General features: G+C 41.9%; 1 protein-coding gene across 7 annotated transcripts in view; it reads left to right on the plus strand.

The window, feature by feature from the left end:
• The window catches only part of cdk14 (cyclin dependent kinase 14), an 845,377-nt gene that overhangs the window by 535,074 nt on the left and 288,056 nt on the right, over window positions 1-22,247 (plus strand). For all 7 annotated transcript variants that reach the window (XM_085987941.1, XM_085987948.1, XM_085987945.1 and 4 more), the window contains one exon: window positions 20,724-20,772. In XM_085987941.1, coding sequence (XP_085844067.1) covers window positions 20,724-20,772 — 49 coding nt within the window. The remainder of the gene's footprint in view (window positions 1-20,723; window positions 20,773-22,247) is intronic.

A 22,247-nucleotide genomic window follows, 5' to 3' on the forward strand; every position in this document is an offset into this window, starting at 1 on the left:
AAGGCACCTGGAATGAATGGTTTTTGTTTCTCAACTAGTTTCCTCATGGGACTTCAATCTGGCTATGACCAACATAATGCCTTTTGATTACATGATTTCCTCTGAATCTTTCTTTCACTCCAGAGAGTTACTCACAAGATAGTTAATGAATTGCACACATCGTTGGTTGACTGACCACATCTCGTTTGACAGTCTCAACCCTTATCCTTGCTTTTTGTCCAAAGTTGTTTCTGAGTTTGGCTTGTTTGAGGGTATCAGAATGATAAAGTTTTAGCTTCTACCTTGTGTTTTCTACATTGAAGAAAAATATCATTTAGTTGTGCATAGGGAATTAACTTTTATGTAGATGAGATCAGAGTCTTGCTAATTTACGCAGTTGCTTATTTCTTTTTGTGATCAAGTCTTTTAAGTGAGCACATTATTAAATGGGTGTTAGGAAATTGTGTAATAGCCTATTGCCTTGTGTTGCTCCTGATTGAGCCAGGACCCACTAGATAAAATTAGAGCTCATTCTACTTCACAAGGTATATTTCTTGTACCAAGATATAGTGGATTTCTCTTGAAGCCATCTGCAAATTATCATCATTTGAATTGACAGTTCAGGGAAGCAAGCTCTTGGGAGCTCTTGGCCTGATGATGTAGATTCTCAGAATTCCATCAAATTTTGTGCTACTTTGGCATGCTGCTGTCTGTATTTACAGTTGAATGAATGATGAAAAATGATATTGAAACATACAAGATTCTGAAGGGGATTGACAGGGTAGATGCTGAGAGGTTGTTTCCCCTGTGTGCAGTGTCTAGAACTAGGGGGCATAGTCTCGGGATAAGGGGTAGGCCATTTAATACTGAGATGAGGAGGAATTTCTTCACTGAGGGCTGTCAATCTTTGGAATTCTCTGCCCCAGAGGGCTGTGAATGCTGAGTCTTTGAGTATATTCAAGGCTGAGATAGATAGACTTTTAGACTCTAGGGGGTATGGCGATCGGGCGGGAAAGTGGCGTTGAGGTCGATAATCAGCCATGATCTTATTGAATGGCTGAGCAGGCTCAAGGGGCCGTATGGCCTACTCCTGCTCTTACTACTTATGTCCTTATGTAAAGTTATCTACATAGGCCTAGTCTTCCACATTATCTGAAAGAAGTCCAACCTCCACATAAAAATCTATCTTCCAGCCTACCCCTCATTTTTCTTTCTGACCTGGTGTGGCTTGAAGAAGCTTTTGTTTACTGTTATGTTTCAGTGATCTGCTGTTACTTAAGGCCGCAACAGTGTTAAATCTGGGCAAAGAAGTAAAGCAATCCCTCAGCACGTGGCCATATATACAGCAGAGTGGAGAAGGTCCTCGAACTACCCAGGATGCAAAAGTCTAAAGATACAAATGTGATTTATTTTGCTTGGGTTCACCCAGTTTTTGGGTGTAAATCAGGTGAGCACAAACAAAAAAAAGTGGACGAAGATGTTATGCCGGATTTTTGCCCACTTTGCAGATCAAATAAATTTCTAAAGCTGGGGAAAATGGGGGCAGGAAGAGTCTACCTGAAGTAGGAAGGAGCTTCATTAACATATTTGAAATAAGGCTGGAAATAACCTGCACCTAATTTCTTGAAGTTTGTACGTGTGTGTAGGCCAGTCGATGTTATGTATGCTCGTGTGTAAAGGATGTCCAGGATTGCTCGTTAATCAGAAGCATAAGGAAGCCAATTTAAGGATACCATAATATCTTTGTAAATGAGACACAAAAACAGACTAAAAGTTTCTATAGGTATGGAAAAAAGAAAGGATTAGCAAAAATAAATGTGGGTCCCTTACAGGCTGAGACAGGAGAAATTATAATGAGGAATAAGGAAATGGCAGAGAATTTAAACAAATACTTTGTGTCTGTCTTCACGGAAGAAGACGCAAAAAACTTCCCGGAAACAGTGGAAAACCAAGGGTCTAGCAAGCATGAGGATCTGAAAGAAATTAGTATTAGTAAAAAAGTAGTACTGGAGAAATTAATGGGACTGAAAGCCAATAAATCCCCTGGGCCTGATGGCCTACATCCTAGGGTTTTGAAAGCGGTGGCTATAGAGATAGTGGTTGCATTGGTTGTCATTTTCCAAAACTCCATAGATTCTAGAACAGTTCCCGTGGTTTGGAAGGTAGCAAATATAACACCACTATTTAAGAAAGGAGGGAGAAAGAAAACGGGGAACTACAGACCAATTAGCCTGACATCAGTAGTAGGGAAAATGCTAGAATCTATTATTAAGGACGTGGTAACAGGGTACTTAGAAAATAATAATAGAATTGGGCAGAGTCAACGTGGATTTATGAAAGGTAAATCGTGTTTGACAAATCTGTTAGAATTTTTTGAGGTTGTAACTAGCAGAATAGATAAGGGGGGAACCAGTGGATGTGGTGTATTTGGATTTTCAGAAGACATTCGATAAGATGCCGCACAAGTGGTTATTAAACAAAATTAGGGCTCATGGGATTGGGGGTAATATACTAGCATGGACTGAGGATTGGTTAATGGAGAGAAAACAGAGCAGGAATAAACGGGTCATTTTCGGGTTGGCAGGCTGTAACTCGTGGGGTACCGCAAGGATCAGTGCTTGGGCCTAGCTATTCACAATCTATATCAATGGTTTGGATGAGGGGACCAAATGTAATATATCCAAGTTTGCTGATGATGCAAAGCTGGGTAGGAATATAAGTTGTGAGGAGGATGCAAAGAGGCTTCAAGGGGATATAGACAGGTTAAGTGAGTGGGCAAGAACATGGCAAATGGAATATAATGTGGAGAAATATGAAGTTATCCACTTTGGTAGGAAAAATAGAAAAGCAGAGTATTTTCTAAATGGTGAGAGATTGGAAAATGTTGGTGTTCAGAGTGACCTGGGTGTCCTTGTACACGAATCACTGAAAGTTAACATGCAGCTACAGCAATCAATTAGGAAAGCAAATGGTATGTTGGCCTATATTACAAGAGGATTTAAGTACAAGAGTAAAGATGTCTTACTGCAATTATATAGGGCCCTGGTGAGGCCACACCTGGAGTATTGTGTCCAGTTTTGGTCTCTTTACCTAAGGAAGGATATACTTGCCATATAGGGAGTGCAACAAAGGTTCACCAGACTGGTTCCTGGTATGGGGGGTTGTCCTATGAGGAGAGATTAAGTAGACTAGGCCTATAGAGTTTAGAAGAATGAGAGGTGATCTCATTGAAATGTACAAAATTCTTGCAGGGCTTGACAGGGTAGATGCAGGGAAGACTATGAAGATGGCTGGGGAGACTAGAACCAGGGGTCACAGTCTCAGAATAAGGGGTCGGCCATTTAGGACTGAGATGAGAATTTTTTTCACTCAGAGGGTGGTGAATCTTTGGAATTCTCTACCCCAGAGAGCTGTGGAGGCACAGTGATTGAGTATATTCAAGACAGATATTGATAGATTTTTGAATATGAAGAGAATCAAGAGATATGGGGATAGTTCAGGAAAGTGGAGATGAGGTAAAAGATCAGCCATGATCTTATTGAATGGCGGAGCAGGCTCAAAGGGCCAAATGGCCGACTCCTGCTTCTATTTCTTATGTTCATATGTTCTTGGGCCATTTCTGCATGTTTTTCTTGGATTTGTATTTCTGCTGCCACTTTGAAAAACCCTTTGTGGCAATTGCTGTGCTGCATTTTTATTCCTGTTCCATTAGTGGTACCAATGGGGTTCCCAATTGGAATCCTCCTATTTCACTTGGCAGAGGGATGCTCGGTAGGTACTGTACCAGTAGTGTTTTGTGCTCACCTGGTACACACACGCCCGCCCGCATCCACACATAGAGATGCACATACCTCACTTCGGCAAAGGATTATTGCATGGGTGAGGCTCCAATTCCCAATGAAGGCTGGGACAGCTGACCAAGTGGTACAAAATTGATATGTGAATGTCTTATCAAGGTAGATAATCAATGAAGCAGTCCATGCCCACATGCAACAAGACCTGGATGACATTCAAGCTTGGGCTGATAAGTGGCAGGTAACATTCGCGCCACAGAAGTGCCAGGCAATGACTATCTCTAACAAGCGAGAATCTGACCACCTCCCCTTGACATTCAATGGCATTACCATTGCCAAATCCCCCACCATCAACATCCTGGGGGTCACCATTGACCAGAAACTTAACTGGACCAACCAAATAAATACTGTGGCAACAAGAGCAGATCAGAGGCTAGGAATTCTGCAGTGAGTGTCTCATCTCCTGACTCCCCAAAGCCTTTCCACCATCTGCAAGGCACAAGTCAGGAGTGTGATGGAATACTTTCCACTTGCCTGGATGAGTGCAGCTGCAACAACACTCAAGAAGCTTGACACCATCCAGGACAAAGCAGCCCATTTGATTGGCACCCCATCCACCACCTTAAACATTCACTCCCTCCACCACCGGCGTACCGTGGCTGCAGTGTGTACCATTTACAGGATGCACTGCAGCAGCTCGCCAAGGCTTCTTCGGCAGCACCTCCCAAACCCATAACCTCTTCCACCTAGAAGGACAAGGGCAGCAGGCGCATGGGAACACCACCACCTCCAAGTTCCCCTCCAAGTCGCACACCATCCTGACTTAGAAGTATATCGCCGATCCTTCATTGTCGCTGGGTCAAAATCCTGGAACTCCCTCCCTAACAGCACAGTGGGAGTACCTTCACCACCCGGACTGCAGCGGTTCAAGAAGGTGGCTCACCACCACCTTCTCGAGGGCAATTAGGGATGGGCAATAAATGCTGGCCTTGCCAGCAACGGCTAGATCCCATAAGTGAATAGAAAAAAAATCAATTTCTGGATACCAAGGAAAACGCATGGGTGGGAAAAAGATGCTGGCAGTCTCTCAACATTAGACACAAGGAGCATGAATGAAGAAGTGTTATTGCTCATCAATTCTTTTACCTCGGCCTTTTTGTGCTTCAAACCCACAATGTATTGTCCTAAACTTAGCAGCAAAAACAACCTCAATTTGACAATTTATACCATGTGAAACTGGAATATAACACAAGTTTTATTCTGTATCTGTTTATGTAGGGTATAGGCTTGGTCGTTTCCTGGTTTATTAGCTGCATGTAGGGCCTGGCCTTTATAGTGAAGGATCCATTCAGCACCCACAGACTTCCTGGCTTGGTGTAGGGCCTTTGTGCCACTGGCTGTGTGATTTCTTATGTGCATTAATTCTCGTCCTCCCACTCTCCACTCCAGGTACCTCCTGGGTTTAGAATCTTTTTTATGGTATTAGCTGTTATGTGACCCTGAAAACTGCTTTTGTGTTTTCATATAGCAATGTGGGGAAGGTGTCAGAGGTTTAAGCTCTGAGGTAAACTGGTCTAGTTGGATGTATAAGGCAGGCAATAAATCCTGGACATGGGCCAGGTGGGAATTTTATGGCTTATGACTTGTGTGGTTTGGAGTAAGTGATGAATTCTTCTCTGGGTGGAGGACAAGTATGCATCTGAAGTCAAGATTGTGGATTGTTGTGGTTGCCTATCCTGGATCTCTGTGGGATGTATCGAGGTGTGGGGATGAGACGCAGTTCAGATCTCCTCTCACTATCATCATGCCTTCCATATAGGTTGTGAGCATTGTGGGACGACAACAACAACAAAAACTAGCATTTTTATAGCACCTTTAACAAAGTAAAATGTCCCAAGGCGTTTCACAGGAGCATTATCAGACAACGTTGGACACTGAGCCACATAAAGAGATAATAATTGGCCCTGAAATTGCGGCCGGCAGCATAGCTAAGGAGTACGCTGTCGACCTCTGGACGAAATCTGCACTTGCCTGGTGCGAGGTCCCCTTGGAAAGCTTGCGTTGTTTCACTATGGAGTTGAGCGCCGAGTAATGGCCCACTGATCCCAGGGACGCAATGTGTGCGTAAGCTTACCTGGGATCACGTGGAGCGGTGCTCCAATCAGGAAACCGAAATCTCTGCCCATTCATGATTTTTTTAGTCTCACTCACCCCAGTTATATTAATAAATAAATTAGTCTCTCATTCTTGGTAGATTGTTTTCACCCTTTGCCTATTTGTCTCCGCGAGTTGTGTTGGGATCAGGAGATAGTTAGGTGGATATAGATATTTATTTTGAAGGTTTCTTATCATGGGTGTATACTTGTAGCTGCTGCATATTCCCTCTCCTTACGCTATGCAAACTGGCTCCTGCGCCTGTTTGCACCAGCTATAAAATTTTCCTGCGTAATTGCTGGGCAGTTGGTGGGCAATTGGCCCAACTCTGCATTAGTAATAAGGATTTCACAGTCGCAGTGGATGATCTTGACAGATCGCAAGTTCAGGATTTCGCAAGTTCAGGATTTAGCGCATGTGGCAATGCCGAACTTGCGGTCAATTTCAAAGGTGGTATGATGGTGTACTCTTACACCGTCATACCGACTGTAAATTCTGTCCTAATAAGACAGGTGACTGAAAGCTTGGTCAAAGAGGTAGGTTTTAAGGAGCGTCTTAAAGGAGGAGAGAGGGATAGGGAGGGAATTCCAAAGCCAATGGTGGAATGAAGGCAATCTGGGATGCGCAGAGATCTCAGAGGATCTTGGACTGGAGGATGTTCTAGAGATAGGGAGGGGCGAGGCCATGGAGGAATTTTAACACAAGGGTAAGAATTTTAAAATAGAGTCATTTCTGGACCAAGAGCCAATGTAGGTCAGCGAGCACGGGGATGATGGGTGAACGGGACTTATTGTGAGTTAGGATGCGGACAGCAGTGTTTTGGAACAGCTTGAGGTTACGGAGATCTATATTTAGGGCATAGATATTCAGTAATATGATCAGCTCCTTGGCTCAGGATGGCATAGTCATCTTCTCCTGTGCTAGCCCAACCAGAGCGAAGAGTAATCACTTGTAGCCACTACTTTGTTTTTGGAATAAAGTGAAACCGCCAAAGTTTGACGCATGCAATTTTGTGTGAACTTTGCACACCCTGTGGAAGTAAAGTAGGTTTCTTGCAGAAAGGCCACATTCAACCATTCTTTCTTCAGATTTTTATTTCCTTTTTAATTAAATGATTCAGTTCTCAGATGTTTGGCATTTTATTTTAATGTTGGCCAAATTGTGGATTTGTTTGATCATGATTGGCCTGGCTTGAGGGGACCCCATGATCTATGTTGTGGTGCTGAGTGCCAGATGCCTAAGGCCCAAGGCAGCACAGTGGCATAGTGGTTAGCACTGTTGCCTCACAGCGCCAGGGACCCGGGTTCGAATCCGGCCTCGGGTGACTGTCTGTGTGGAGTTTGCACATTCTCCCCGTGTTTGCGTGGGTTTCCTCCGGGTGCTCCGGTTTCCTCCCACAGTCCAAAGATGTGCGGGTTAGGTTGATTGGCTATGATAAATTGACCCTTAGTGTTAGGGGGATTAAATACGTGGGGTTACGGGGATCGGGTGGGATATGTGTCGGTGCAGGCTCGATGGGCCGAAATGGCCTCTATCTGCACTGTGGGGTTTCTGTGATTTCTGTGAAGAATGTGGTGGGGGGGGATATGCTTGGCCGTGATCCCTTGGTGTAGGAGTTCTCAGCCCTGCCCCATCATTCCCCTGCATTATGCAAGCTGGGCTCCCTGATAACTTGTTAAGATGTCTCTCAGTGTAAACACATGTTAACCCATCCCAAGATGGTGTGTGATTAGATTTTTTTTTCCATCTCTCCTTATCCATACGTAACTGTGGCCGAATTTCTGGCAAGAATTCCCTTTGAGTACTGAGCAGAAGGATAGCCAAAGTTTGACTGGTTCTGTGCCTTTGTCCTGATCTAGTTCAGCTGGTGAGCTGATGCGTGTGTGAAGTCCACGAGGAGGATCCCCCAGGCTTATTTTAGTTGCCATTTTTCACTATTATAGACCATTTTGAATATTGGCCCAGAAATTCGAGTCGGAGGCTTCCCGCGGGTGCAAGCCCCTGACCTGCACTTACCTAGCGCGCCGGCCGTTGTGCTGTGGGCCCGCGTGGGATTCCAATCCTGGGCCTGCTCCAACTGCTGGCGCACAGTGCTTGCGTATCCTGGGGCGCAGTTAGTTCGAAGCATCCCCTGGGATCACGTGGGCCATGGACAGCCAATGGTAGCAGGGAATCTGTATTCATAGATTTGACAGGAAGACCTGTCAAATCTATGAATACAATTCAGCCCCAAAACATCACTAAAACTTAGAATAAATTTTTAAAAACATCACATTTTTAAAATAACTATAAATTACATAAAATAACTATTTTAAACAATAATTTACATTTTTGGAAAAATTAGTTAGTTTCTAACGGGGTTAAAAATAAACTTACCTTTCTTTAAAGTATTGGGCCAGAACTTCGGGTCCCCACGGGTGAGTACGCGCTGGGTACTCACGCGTAGGCCCAACGAAAGTGCCGGTTTCGTGCATGCACTGCGCATGCGCGGGAAACCGGAACTTCCGTTCCCTTAAAGGAAGGGGTTCACAGGTCGAATGCGTGCGCCGGAGAGGCAGCGCGTATGCCTGGAACTTCCGGTTTTTTCCAGGTTTTTCCGGGAGGGTAGGTCTCCAGCAGCTACGCTTATAAAAAGCAGTCGCAAGGCCTGCTTTTAACAAGGTAAGTGATGAATTAAGTAAAATTAAAACATTTTTTCCACAGGTTTATTATTTTTAAATACTTTAAAGAAAGGCAAGTTTATTTTTAGCCCTGTTAGAAACTGTAATTAATTTTTTTCAAAAATTTAAATTATTGTTTATAATTATTTTATGTAATTTATAGTTATTTTAAAAATGTGATTTAAAAAAAAAAAATTATTTGAAGTTTATGTTTTGGGGCTGAATTGTATTCATAGATTTGACAGGTCTTCCTGTCAAATCTATGAATACAGATTCCCTGCTACCATTGGCTCTCCATGGCCCACGTGATCCCAGGGGACGCTTCAAACTAACTGCGCCCCTGGGATACGCAAGCACTGCGCGCCGGCAGCTGGAGGAGACCCAGGATCGGAATCCCATGCGGGCCCACAGCTCAACGGCTGGCGCGCTAGGTAAGTGCAGGTCGGAGGCTTGCACCCGCGGGAAGCCTCCGACCCGAATTTCTGGGCCAATAAACCTGTGGAAAACTGTTTTAATTTTACTTAATTCACCACTTACCTTGTTAAAAGCAGGCCTTATAAGCGTAGCTGCTGGAGACTTACCCTCCTGAAAAAAAAAGCGGAAGTTCCAGGCGTACGCGCTGCCTCTCCGGCGGATGCGTTCGACCTGTGCACCCCTTCCTTTAAGGGAATGGAAGTTCCGGTTTCCCGCGCATGCGCAGTGCAAGCCCGAAACCGGCACTTTCGTTTGGCCTACGCGTAAGTACCCAGCGCGTACTCACCCGTGGGGACCCGAAGTACTGGCCCATTACTTCTTGCAGCTGATTGAAATTTTAGGTAAAACATTGGCAACTGGACAGAGTTCATTCCTCACACTTATGGCGTCAGATTTATATTTTTAAGGTCAGAATTGAACCACGATACATGCGGAAAATCACATGTATCGTGCTGGAAAGGCCAATTGGGACATGTCCCACAATCAGTCTATGAGTATATATACCATATACAGCAGTGCCATTGGTGTTAGTGGAACTGAGTGGGCTTGTATGATATAGGCCTTCCCTACATTACTTTACTGTCCACTCCAGTAAAATATACGGCTGCACAAGGAAGCCTCTCTGAGGCACTGGGCCCTACTTTGGATGTAAGTGTGTATATAACCAATAAAACAACCTGGGATACATCTAAGATTAGGTAGTTACTTGTCATCTTGGTGTTCCTACTTAACTCTCAACAGTGAAGTGATCACAAAGCAGCGGAATAACTCCAGGGATTCTGTCTAATAATGGAAGCAATATTGCAGTCAGCATCAGCTTTACGCTGACAAAAGCATACATTTCTAGTTATTGCAAACCAAAGCCAAGAAAGACAATCAATTATCTCCTATTTTTAGCTGATGTAAGTAACAAGCTCACAGAAATTGTTGATCATTAGAGTGAGTTTCTGTGAAAAAATGTACTTATTTATGTGGCTTATAAATGAATGTGGTAGATTGTTAAACTACATTTGAACTTTGACAGTGGCTGATTTTTAATCAATAATACAGCTTGTTAATCGTTGCAAATTTAAATTCGGAGCACATTCAGCACTGAAGCTGTTTCCCACAAGTGTATTGTTGCACACCTTGAAGTTGAGAGGAACGAACAAATTGTAATTGCAGAAGAAGTGGTTGTGTGACTGGTTAATAAAATAAAAAGAAGCCGGTTTATCGCTTAAAATGAAATTTAATACTTGGCTATATTTCATTGTGGACTATTATTTGGCAGCTTGGTATTGAAGGTCTCCACAGTTTGAACCTGTGACTGGTACATGGAGAATTTGTTTACGTTTCCAACTGAGATCATTTAGTCACAGTTTGTTATCCAGCTTTTAATTCCTTTCTGTCCTGTGTAGTGTCATTTGGTTTGCACTGCTGTCAAATGTAAAAGGCTAATATAAAATAGAGGGCTATTCTTTCAGGGGCACTACAGTAATAAGACTCTGCAAACATATTGGGGGAGAAATTCCGTTTCGGTGGGGGCACAGAATGGGCAGAGCGGATCGGCTGCCTGTGACACACCCCACCCGATTTTCCTTTCCATTGAAGTTGGGTTTAGTTAAACTTTTAAACGGTGAGTTATTTCAACTTGATTAAACTTTCGGATGGTGTGATGATTTAATGATGGCTTTCTGCATGTGTTGTGGAATGTGATCAACTAACAGCACCAACCAATCAGAAAACAATCCGACAACCATATAAAAATGTTATATCTACACTGAACTCATTCGGTGGTTGTAAGGCTCAAAGAAGGGAATTGTATTTGGGAGACAATATTATTGTCACTATAAATATAATGCCATTAAATATTTGTAATTTGGAGACCAATGTGGGTAGTTTGGAAGCACCAAACAACAACACAAGATCATTTGACTTGTCTTTAATAGCATAGTGTTTTAGAATCCAATTTTATTTTGTTGGTAACTGCATTAAAGATTTATTAACTAATTAGTAACATTTATTAATACACATTTTCTGAATAGTATGAGGTTTATGCACAAAATAACAAGAAATATAAATGGGCAGGTAGTCAAAAGGCAGGCCTATCAGGAACTTGATTTTGTTTCTTGTGTACGCTTTACTTGCTAGGTTACCCATACCTTGTGAAGATCATTATAGCTGCATTTACCTTATCATTTAAAATGATAGAAATTTAGAATTGTTCAAAACTTTCAAAAATTTACTTTGGCAGGGTTTTAACATGGTTACCAAACAAAGAAACAGTATTTTAGCATCTGAATGCGAATCACTATTTACTGGAGTATTAGACAAAATAGAAAATCCTGTTTTGTACTTGCACTGGCATTTTTTGCTGAAATAATCAACAGGAAGAATTTCAACCCCCAAATCATTAAAATGTCCCTACACTGACAGTATAGTGCAAGTAACAAGTGTTGCACAGTGATTGCAAAGTTTTTTTTAAGAAAAGAAATATTTCATTACATTGATCAACTTAAATTGAATGTTATGAAAATCTTATGGAAACTTAAGGTCACTCTCACATGTTTGCAGTAATACACAATAATGAAGTGCTTTCATCTGAGGATCAGTGGCTTAGTGGCTTGAAACCCGTTGACCTTCCTGGAGATTATTTACTGTGGTAACCTAACACAGCAGTACATAGCAAAATCCTAACTTCATCAAAGGATATTTACATCAATAAAATAGATTTGTTTCTGGGGATTATTTTTTACCAGTTGAAAGTCAATGACCATGTGCAACACCCCCACGGAGTCTTTCACATTACACTGCAATCTATTGGCAGACAAATAGCTCAGGGTGAACTGAACCGTAGCTGCTGCTGAAGTTGCAGTAATAATTTTCACAGCAGCAGATTTAGTTTTATGAAGTAAATTTTCAGTATTTTGTTTTGCTTAATAAGACTGTCAGAATTGTCCATAACTTCAGGTTTTTTTTCCTTTTGAATCCAGTGACATTATTTCGTTCCCTTCTATAAGAATTTTCATTCTGCCGAACATCCCTGAACAAGGGAATTGGCAAGTGATCTGCTCCCAGGCCTTTGCTAATACTCTGTAGCCAAGCATTAAGAGGAGCAAATTGACTTGCCCTCTGATTTTTAATTTCTCCTTTCCTAGAAAACTTGTATTTATTCAGCGTGCCCTGTTGCAATCAAAAACCGTGGCAAATTGCAGGTGTAAATTTTCATCCGTGCACTTGCTTGCAGCTGGTCTGGACAAATTGATTTAAGATTTCTAATGTAAATTTATGTTTGTTGGAGGTAACTTTGCTTTAAGATTGTACTTCTTGAGTCTTTCGCGATAAGATTTTAAATGGAATAAATGAGCAGCGGGACCTTGGTTGGCAGGTAATTAAAGATGGTGATGCAAATAGATTAGGCCATAAAAAGGGTAAACCGAGTTCTTGTATCTAAAGGCACGGAATACAAAAGCAAGGTGGTAATGTTGAACTTGTACAAGACACGTGGAGTATTGAGAGTTTTGGGCATCTCATTACTGGAAGGGTATAAAAGCAAAGATAAAGGTGCACAGATTCAGTAGGGTTGCATGGTTATGAAGAGAGAAGTTAAGGTTGTTTTCACTAGTATTCAGAATTAGGAGATGAACTGATGAAAGATCAAGATATTTGAGTTATGATGAGCAAGAGTAATAGCTTGCTTTCACGTGTTGGCGAGACAAACAAATTTAAGTTAATCAGTAAAGGAATTAAAGGGGAAGTTAGAAAAATTCTTTACACAAGGTGGTTAGCATGTGAAATTTTCTGCCACAAACTGTCCATGAATTCTTTTAAACGGGAATTAGATAGTTGCTTGAAAAGTGGAATATTAAACGGTGTGGGGAGCAAGTAGGAGAGTGGAATTAGACTAGATGACTCGTGGAGAAAAATACTAATTTAGAGTTAATGGACTGAATGTCCTGTTTCCGGAGTGTAACATTCTGATTCTATGAAGTAAATATACTTTAAATAGAGGCAAGGAGTGGGCCTTTGGTGTAGCGGTAACATCCCTGCCGCTGGGCCAGAAGGCGTAGGGTTTCGAACCCCGCTCCAGACAGTCCCGGCAAGTGGAGTCGGAGCTCCAGCTCTAAATTCTGGGTTGACATCCAGCGGGATACTTGCGTCCGTGGGTGTGGGTGGCCCCCCCCCCCCCGGTATGGGTTGTGGGAGCCCGTAAAACCCTCCCGCCATTGGACTAACCACCCTAATGGCTGGTACGAAGATGGTTACGGTCACGGAAGGAGCGTTAATCGCAGCCAGAAATCCTTCCACCACTTCATACAGTTCCCCAAAGGGAACAGTATGAAGATACGTACAACGGCGAATAGAGGCAAATTCCTCCCACAAACATCAAATATTACCTAAATTATTAATCTTTAATCTAAAATATGCATAAGCAAGTAAGTTTTCATTTGTAAAACATTTATTAGTGATGTAGTTTGTCCCAGTAACATCGCTTGAGGGAATAATCCAGGGCAGTTGGAACCGCCATGCAAAGTAGATCTTTGGTTGTACTACTTTTTTTGCAAGAAAACATTTCTGTGGGTTAAAAAAAAAGTTATGGCTGTACCTGATGTAAACTAACTTCTTGTAAAAGGTGATAAACTACACCTGCCTGAGTGATTCCAGTGCCACTGGAATAAGAATATAGGAACAGGAAAAGGCCAACAATGTGGAAAATTGCCCAAGTATGTCCTATCCACACAAAAAAAGGATAAATTGAATCTGGGCAAATACCACCCTATCAGCCTACTCCCAATCATCAGCAAAGCGCTGGATAGAGTCATCAGTGGTGCCATCAAATTGCATCTCCTTACTGATGGTCAGTTTGAGTTTCACCAGTCCCACTTGCCTCCAGACATCATTACAGCCTTTATTGAATCATGGATGCAAGAGTTGACTGTCAGAGGAGAGGTGTGAGTAGCTTCACTCGACACCAGGGCAGCATTTGACTGTACAATAACATGAAGCCCTTGTAAAACTGAAATCAATGGTTTTGGTGGGTGAGGGTGGGGAACGTTTGAAGGAAAAACCTTTAGTATCTCATTATTGGAAGAGTATAAAAGCAAAGGAAAACTGAAACATGAGCCATCTAGTCTAATTCCACTCTCCTGCACAGGAAGATGGTTGTGGTTGTCAAAGGCCAGTCATTGCAGCCTCTGGAAATCACTGCAGGAGTTTCCCAGGCCAGTATCCTTGGCCCAACCATCCTCTTTTTTTTATATATTCGTTCATGGGATGTGGGCATCGCTGGCAAGACCAGCATTTATTGCCCATCCCTAATTGCCCTCGAGAAGGTGGTGGTGAGCTGCCGCCTTGAACCGCTGCAGTCCGTGTGGTGAAGGTGCTCCCACAGTGCTGTTAGGGAGGGAGTTCCAGGATTTTGACCCAGCGACGATGAAGGAACGGCGATATAGTTCCAAGTCAGGATGGTGTGTGACTTGGAGGGGAACTTGGAGGTGGTGGTGTTCCCATGCGTCTGCTGCCCTTGTCCTTCGAGGTGGAAGAGGTCGTGGGTTTGGGAGGTGCTGCCGAAGAAGCCTTAGCGAGTTGCTGCAATGCATCTTGTAGATGGTACACACTGCAGCCACGGTGCGCCAGTGGTGGAGGGAGTGAATGTTTAAGGTGGTGGATGGGGTGCCAATCAAGCGGGCTGCTTCGTCCTGGATGCTGTCGAGCTTCTTGAGTGTTGTTGGAGCTGCACTCATCCAGGAAAGTGGAGAGTATTCCATCACACTCCTTACTTGTGCCTTGTAGATGGTGGAAAGGCTTTGGGGAGTCAGGACTCGTGTGCTTCATCATTGACTCATCCCTCTGTCATAGGGTCAGTTGTGGGGCTGTTACCTGACATTACCACAGTACTCAGCTACATTCACAATGCCTCTGATAATGAAGTAGCCCATGCTGACCTATACCAGAACCTGAGCAATATCCAGGCTAGGGCCATCACGTGGCAGGTAACATTTGCACTACATAAGTGCGAAGTAATGACCATCTCGAACTAGAAAAAGTTCAACTACTCCCCTGACCTTTTTAATGGCAACACTAATCCCGCACCATTAACATCATGGCGATCACCACTGACCAAAAGCCTGGCAAGGCAAGCCATATACTTGTCTTTAAACTAAAAAGGAGGGAGAGAGGGGACAGGTGTGGGGAAATGTAGTAATCTAAAGAGAAAAGTCAAGGCAATAGAGCAATGTAGTGAGTTGGGTAATGATGAGTAGTGTGTGACAGGAAGGAACAGAGAGTTTAAAGGTAATAGTGCATCAGCAAATAAGGTGAAAGCTGGGAATAATGGTAAAATGTTAAAAGTAAAGGCTCTTTTCCATGAATACACAAGCATTTGTAACAAGATAGACAAATTAGTGGCACAAATAAAGATAAATGGGTATGATCTAATAGCCATTACAGAGACGTGGTTGCAGGTTGACCAAGGTTGGGAACTAAATATTCCAGGGGACTTGATGTTTCGAAAAGACAGGCAGACTGGAAAAGAAGGGGGAGTAGCCCTGATAACAAAGAATGACATAAGGACAGTCGTGAGAAAGGATCATGGCTTGGAACATCAGGAAGTCAAATCAGTATGGGTGGAGATGAGAAATAACAAGGGTCAGAATACAGTGGTGGGTATAGTTTATAGGCTCCCTAACAGCTATACCATTGGACAGAGTATTAATTAAGAAATAATTACAGCTTATCACAAAGGTAATGCAATAATTGTAGCATACTTTATTCTTCTTATAGACTGGGTAAATCAAATTGGCAAGGGTAGTCTGGAGGACGAGTTCATGGAATGCATTCGAGACAGTTTCCTAGAACAATATGTCATGGAACCAACCAGGGAACAGGCTATTTTAGATCTTGTTTTGTGTAATGAGACAGGGTTAATTAGTAATCTCATAGTAAAGGATCCTCTAGGGAAGAGTGATCATAATATGATAGAATTTCACAGCGAGTTTGAGAGTGACATTCTTGAGTCCGAAGCGAGAGTCTTAAACTTAAATAAAGCCAATTACATAAATATGAGGGGCGAGTTGGCTAAGGTGGATTCAGAAATTTGGTTAAAAGGTATGATGGTAGATACGCAGTGGCAAATACAAAGAAATATTCCAAAATTCTCAACGAATATACATTCCTTTGAGAAATAAAAAATCCATGGGAAAAGGGATCCATCTAAAGAAGTTAAGGATAGTATTTGATTAAAAGAAGAGGCTTATAATGTTTCGAAGAATAATAGTAAGCCAGAGGATTGGGAGAGCATTCAAAACCAGCAAAGGATGACCAAAAAATTGATTAAAAAGCGAGAAAATAGAATGAGAGTAAATTAGCAAGAAATATAAAAACAGATTGCAAGAGCTTCTAAAAGTATGTAAAAAGGAAGTAACAAAAGTAAGTGTTGTTTGCTTAGAGGCTGAGACTGGAGAAATCATATTGGGGAATATGGCAGAGACTATTATTCAAATATTTTGTATCTGACTTCACAGTAGAAGACACAAAAAGCATACCAAAAATAGTGGGGAACTAACGGGCTAATGAGAGTGAGGAACTTAACGTAATTAATATCAGTAGAAAAGAAGTGCTTGAGAAACTAATAGGACTAAAAGCCAACAAATCCCCTGGGCCTGATGGCCTACATCCTTGGATTCTAAAAGAGGTAGCTGCAGAGATAGTGGATGCATTGAAATAACAACAGAAAATACTGGAAATACTCAGCAGGCCAGGCAGCACCAGCATTTTCTGTTGTTATTTCAGATTAACAGCATCCGCAGTATTTTGCTATTGCATTAGTGGATGCATTGGTTGTGATCTTCCCAAATTCCCTAGATTCTGGACCTGTCCCAGTGGATTGGAAGGTAACAATGTAACACCACTATTCAAGAAGGGAGGGAGAGAGAAAATAGGGAACTACAGGCCAGTTAGCCTGACATCCGTCGTCGGGAAAATGCTGGAATCCATTATTAAGGAAGTGGTAACCGGGCACTTAGAAAATCATATGATTAGGCATGGTTTTATGAAAGGGAAATCGTGTTTGACAAATTTATTAGTTTTGGGGATGTAACTAGCAGGGTAGATAAAAGAGAACCAGTGGATGTAGTATATTTGGATTTCCAAAAGGCATTCGATAAGGTACCACATAAAAGGCAAAATAAGGGCTTATGGGGTTGGGAGTAATGTATTCGCATGGATAGAGGATTGGTTAATGAACCTAAAACAGAGAGTAGGGATAAACAGGTCATTTTCAGGTTGGCAGGGGTGCCGCAAGGATTTAGCTATTTATAATCTATATTAATGATTTAGATGAAGGGACCAAGTGTAATCACAGAATCACAGAAACCCCACAGTGCAGATAGAGGCCATTTCGGCCCATCGAGCCTGCACCGACACATATCCCACCCTATCCCCATAACCCCACGTATTTAATCCCCCTAACACTAAGGGTCAATTCATCATAGCCAATCAACCTAACCCGCACATCTTTGGGCTGTGGGAGGAAACCGGAGCACCCGGAGAAAACCCACGCAAACACGGGGAGAATGTGCAAACTCCACACAGACAGTCACCCGAGGCCGGATTCGAACCCGGGTCCCTGGCGCTGTGAGGCAACAGTGCTAACCACTATGCCACCGTGCTGTAATGTATCAAGGTTTGCTGACAATACAAAGCTAGGTGGGAAAGTAAGCTGTGAGGAGGACACAAAGAGCCTGCCAAGGAATACAGACTTAAGTGAGTGGGCAATAATGTGGCAGATGAAGTATAATGTGAGGTAATTAGGTTATTCACTTTGAACATAACATAAGAAATAGGAGCAGGAGTAGGCCAATCGGCCCCTCGAGCCTGCTCCACCATTCAATAAGATCATGGCTGATCTGATCCTAACCTCAAATCTACTATCACTCTACATCCCTCCCGAACCCATGTGATCTCCTGGGAGAGGCGAAAAACCAGACAAAAAACCCAATGACCAATTTGGGAGAAAAAAATCTGGGAAATTCCTCTCCGACCCATCTAGGCGATCGAAACTCGTCCAGGAGATCACTGTCCCTATATTTTCTACAGTACTTACCTTCTGTAAAAGGTGATCTCCACCCCAGCTAGGAACAGGAATAGAACCATCTCCTGAAATCTAACACAGAATTAGAACACAAGAAGTAGGAGCAGAGCCAGGCTACACGGCCCCTGGGCCCGCTCCGTTACCCACAGGGCCATGACCGTTCCGAACATAGACTCATGTCCAATTTCCTAGGAAAATAGAATTTATTTTAAATGGTGAGAAACTATTCAGTGTTGGTGGTTAGAGAGATTTAGGTGTCTTAGTAGAAGAAGCACAGAGCATGCAGGTACAGCAAGCTATTTAGAAGGCAAATGGTATGTTGGCCTTTATTACAAGGGAGTTGGAATACAAGAGTAAGGAAGTTTTGCTACAACTGTACAGGGCCTTGGTGAGACCACACCTGGAGTACTGTGCACAGTTTTAGTCTCCTTATCTGAGGAAGGATATACTTGCCTTGGAGGTGGTGCAGTGAAGGTTCACTAGATTGATTCCTGGGATGAGAGGGTTGTCCAATGAGGAGAGATTGAGCCTATACTCTCTGGAGTTTAGAAGAATGACAGGTGATTTCATTGAAACATATAATATTTTGAGGGGTTTGACAGGATAGATGCTGAGAGATTGTTTCCCCCGGTGGGAGAGTCTAGATCTAAGGGCATAGTCTCAGGATAAGGGGTCGGCCATTTAAGACTGAAATGAGGAGGAATTTCTTCACTCAGGGTTGTGAATCTTTGGAATTCTTTTCCCCAAAGGGCCGTGGAAGCTGAGTCGTTGAGTATATTCAAGGCTGAGATAGATTTTTGGACTCTAGGGGAATTAAGGAATATGGCGATTGGGCGCGAAAGTGGACTTGAGGTCGAAGATTAGCCATGATCGTACTGAATGGCGGAGCAGGCTCGAGGGGTCGTATTGCTTACTCCTGCTCCTACTTCTTGTGTTCTTATATCAACACCATGCCTACAAGAGCAAGGCAGAGGTTGGGTGTTCTGCACTGAGTGGCTCACCTCCTTGCCCCTAAAGGCTTTCCCATCTTCAAGGCAGGATTGTGATGGACTGCTTGCCACTTGCCTGGATGGGTGCAGCTGCAACAGTTTTCAAGAAGCTCGACACCATGCAGTACAAAGCAGTCCACTTGATCAGTAGCCCTGCCACTGAACTCAAAATCCATCACTGGTGCACTGTAGTTGCAGTCTGTACTATCTGCCAGATACACTGCAGCAACTTGCCAAAGTTACTTCGACAGCATCTCCCAGCCCCATGGCCTCTACTACCCTGAAAAACAAGAGCAATAATGTCATGTGAACCCATCAGTTCCTAAGTCACACACCACCCTGACTTGGAAATGTATTGCTGTTTCTTCATCATTGCTGGGTCAATATCCTGGAATTTCATACCTAACCACTCATGAGAGCACCATCACCACAAGGATTGCAACAGTTAAAGAAAAGGCCCACCAACAGCTTCTCAGGGCAGCTATGGATAGGGCCTAGCCAGTGTTAATATCCTGTGAATAGATTTCAAATAAAGGCCTAACAAATCTGTTTGTGTTGATGATTCAGCCTCAAATGCCTACTATCTCACTTTATCTGTCAATATGTGTTCTGCCCTGACGCCAGTCTAGTTGTCCCTTGAACCTATGTATTCTCAACTTCAGTGAACTTCCCTGGTAATTAATTCCATTTTGGGGTGAAGATTTGCCTGGATCAAATTCATCAATAGCATTCATATTTTTGAAAATTTCAATTGGATCACTTTTACAAATAAAACAGTCTAACTTACTTAATCTATCTTCATAACTTAAACTCTCCTACCTAGGAACCATCTTTGTTGTACTTCTGTTGCCTTGCAAGGGTAGTCATATCCTTTCCACAGCTGGGTGACTGAAACTGCACACAGTAGTCCAGATGGAGTCTGACCAGTGCTTAGAAACGCAGCAATACAACTTTTATGATTTGCACTCTATCACTCTGTTAATGCAATCTAGTAGTTTATTTGCATTTTGAGTGCAGTGTAGATTGGGACTGAGTAATGTCAGAGGCTTGGATTGCATTGATGTCTTCATAGAGTAGAGCCTTTACAAGGTCATTAGCATAGTTCGCTATCAACTGATATTACAGGGAATACAAATGGCATTCTGTAAAATACCAGATTTTGGGTAATAAAAGTTGAGAGAGAAAAATAAACAAATTAAAAAAAAGTTGTTGAATTGCTACCTTATGAAGAGTAATGTGCAGTCCTGATTTAATGATCCAACTGCATCTGCTCAGGCGAATTCTGCAGGATAAATTAGTCAGATTTACATACAGAATGACATGATAACAAATACCGTAGATAATTAAAAGTACTGAATTAAACACCTGCAGATGTAAGGGTAAATCTGTTTTCTGCTCATCACGTTATGGTAATTATTTTCATAAAATGCTGTAATTATATAGATGTTTAAATATTTTTGTAAATGAACAGCAGTATGTGAGCTTCTCATCTTTATTTCCTAATCTATTCCTAAATTCTGTATTAATATTCAAGATAGTGGTACAGTGATTAAGTTAAAGAATCTAGCATGAAAATCACTTAATGTATCTCTTTTTCTTACAGATCGTTTCACACAGTACAGTTCTAAAAAACTTAGACAAGCATGGAATAAGTAAGTCTTTTTTATAGATTAGTTTTTTACACCACTTAGTATTTAGGTTCCATCCATGATGTACTTTTGTGCAGGTCTTTATTGTTCTTAAAATGATTTGCCTTCTGTGAAAAATGAGTAAGATGCATATATCTGACAAGAAGTTGATGCCATGGAAACCTAATTTGTTTGCTATTACATGAGTTTTTATAGACACAATGGCAAGATGAATATTGAATATATCTGTATAATTGTAAATTAAAACTAATTTCCTCCGTTGAACAGTTAATGGCTTCAGGTTGAACAGGACAGCTTTAATATGCATAGACGATGATACAAGAGCCAAAGATAATGTCTGCAGCAGTGTGAAACTTTAGATATACTTATGATAATAGTGTAGTATTAATTTAGTTTTCTATCTTCACTGTAACTTTAGTTATACAGTCGGCTGCTAGTTTCGTAGAGGAGACAGAAATGTCTCAGTTAATGTGAACAGTCTAGGTCAGAGGGTAACAGCAAAACTCAAGTATTGTTGTACAGTGTTGATTTACATATCATTCTCATTTTGGTTATTATAAAGTAATCGATTGCTTAAAGGTTCATGTTTGTAATTTGCTTCACTAGCCACAGATTTCCACAAAACCTTATCAGGAGTTCATTGATGGTTATGTAGCTGGCAACTTGACTTTACTAATGCAAGGACAAAGCTAGCATTACAGTAACAAGATAAGTGCAAGAGGAAGGTGATTAATGTTGGGTAACCAAGCTCATAGTACTAGATTCAAGATGGATTTATTTCTGGGTTATTGAATTAATTCGTTTGAATGCATAATTAAATATTACTGGATAAATGACCAAGTGCTTGAAAAGTTTACATACACAGTAACAGGATGATCTTTTTATCTATAATTTAATAACTATACAATTACAATATATTGACATTAGGGGCACTAATATATGTATTGGCATCAGCTATATTTGTGAGAAAATTGATGCCAAAGCCTTTCAACCTTTTGGGCTCGTATGAGCTTAAGTTTCTTCCACTCAAAAACAATTTATGTTATTAGCAGTCAGTCACCTAGCATGTCAGGTTAGTGAACTGCATGCAGTTTAGTACACCAACCTTGTCTTGAATGGCACGTGGCTAGGGCAGTTCTCGGGCACCATTCTTTTTGGCCAGAAATGGTAGCTATGTTTCATTTTTCTTTTAAAATCAAAATGTTGAAGTTAATGCACAACCATGTTTCTTCCATGAGAGGAAATCAGTTGCTGTGAACTGAGCACTAGATAACAGATGAAAGATGTTTTGTTTGTCTTTGGCATCTCAACTTTAGGTAAACATCTTAATAAACAAAGTTTAACAAATTGTTTCGTGAAGTGAATGCCCATGGGCAGGGTAAGACTGACTAGGAAGACTTTGAGCCCACATTAGCCATGGAGTGGTCGGTCATTCCTTGCATAATCAAAGAGATTTCTCTCCAGACCATCTATAAGGC

Source organism: Somniosus microcephalus, chromosome 5 (genome assembly GCF_052327205.1).
Source record: "Somniosus microcephalus isolate GS21.2 chromosome 5, FLI_Smic_1.0, whole genome shotgun sequence".
Lineage (NCBI taxonomy): Eukaryota > Metazoa > Chordata > Chondrichthyes > Squaliformes > Somniosidae > Somniosus > Somniosus microcephalus.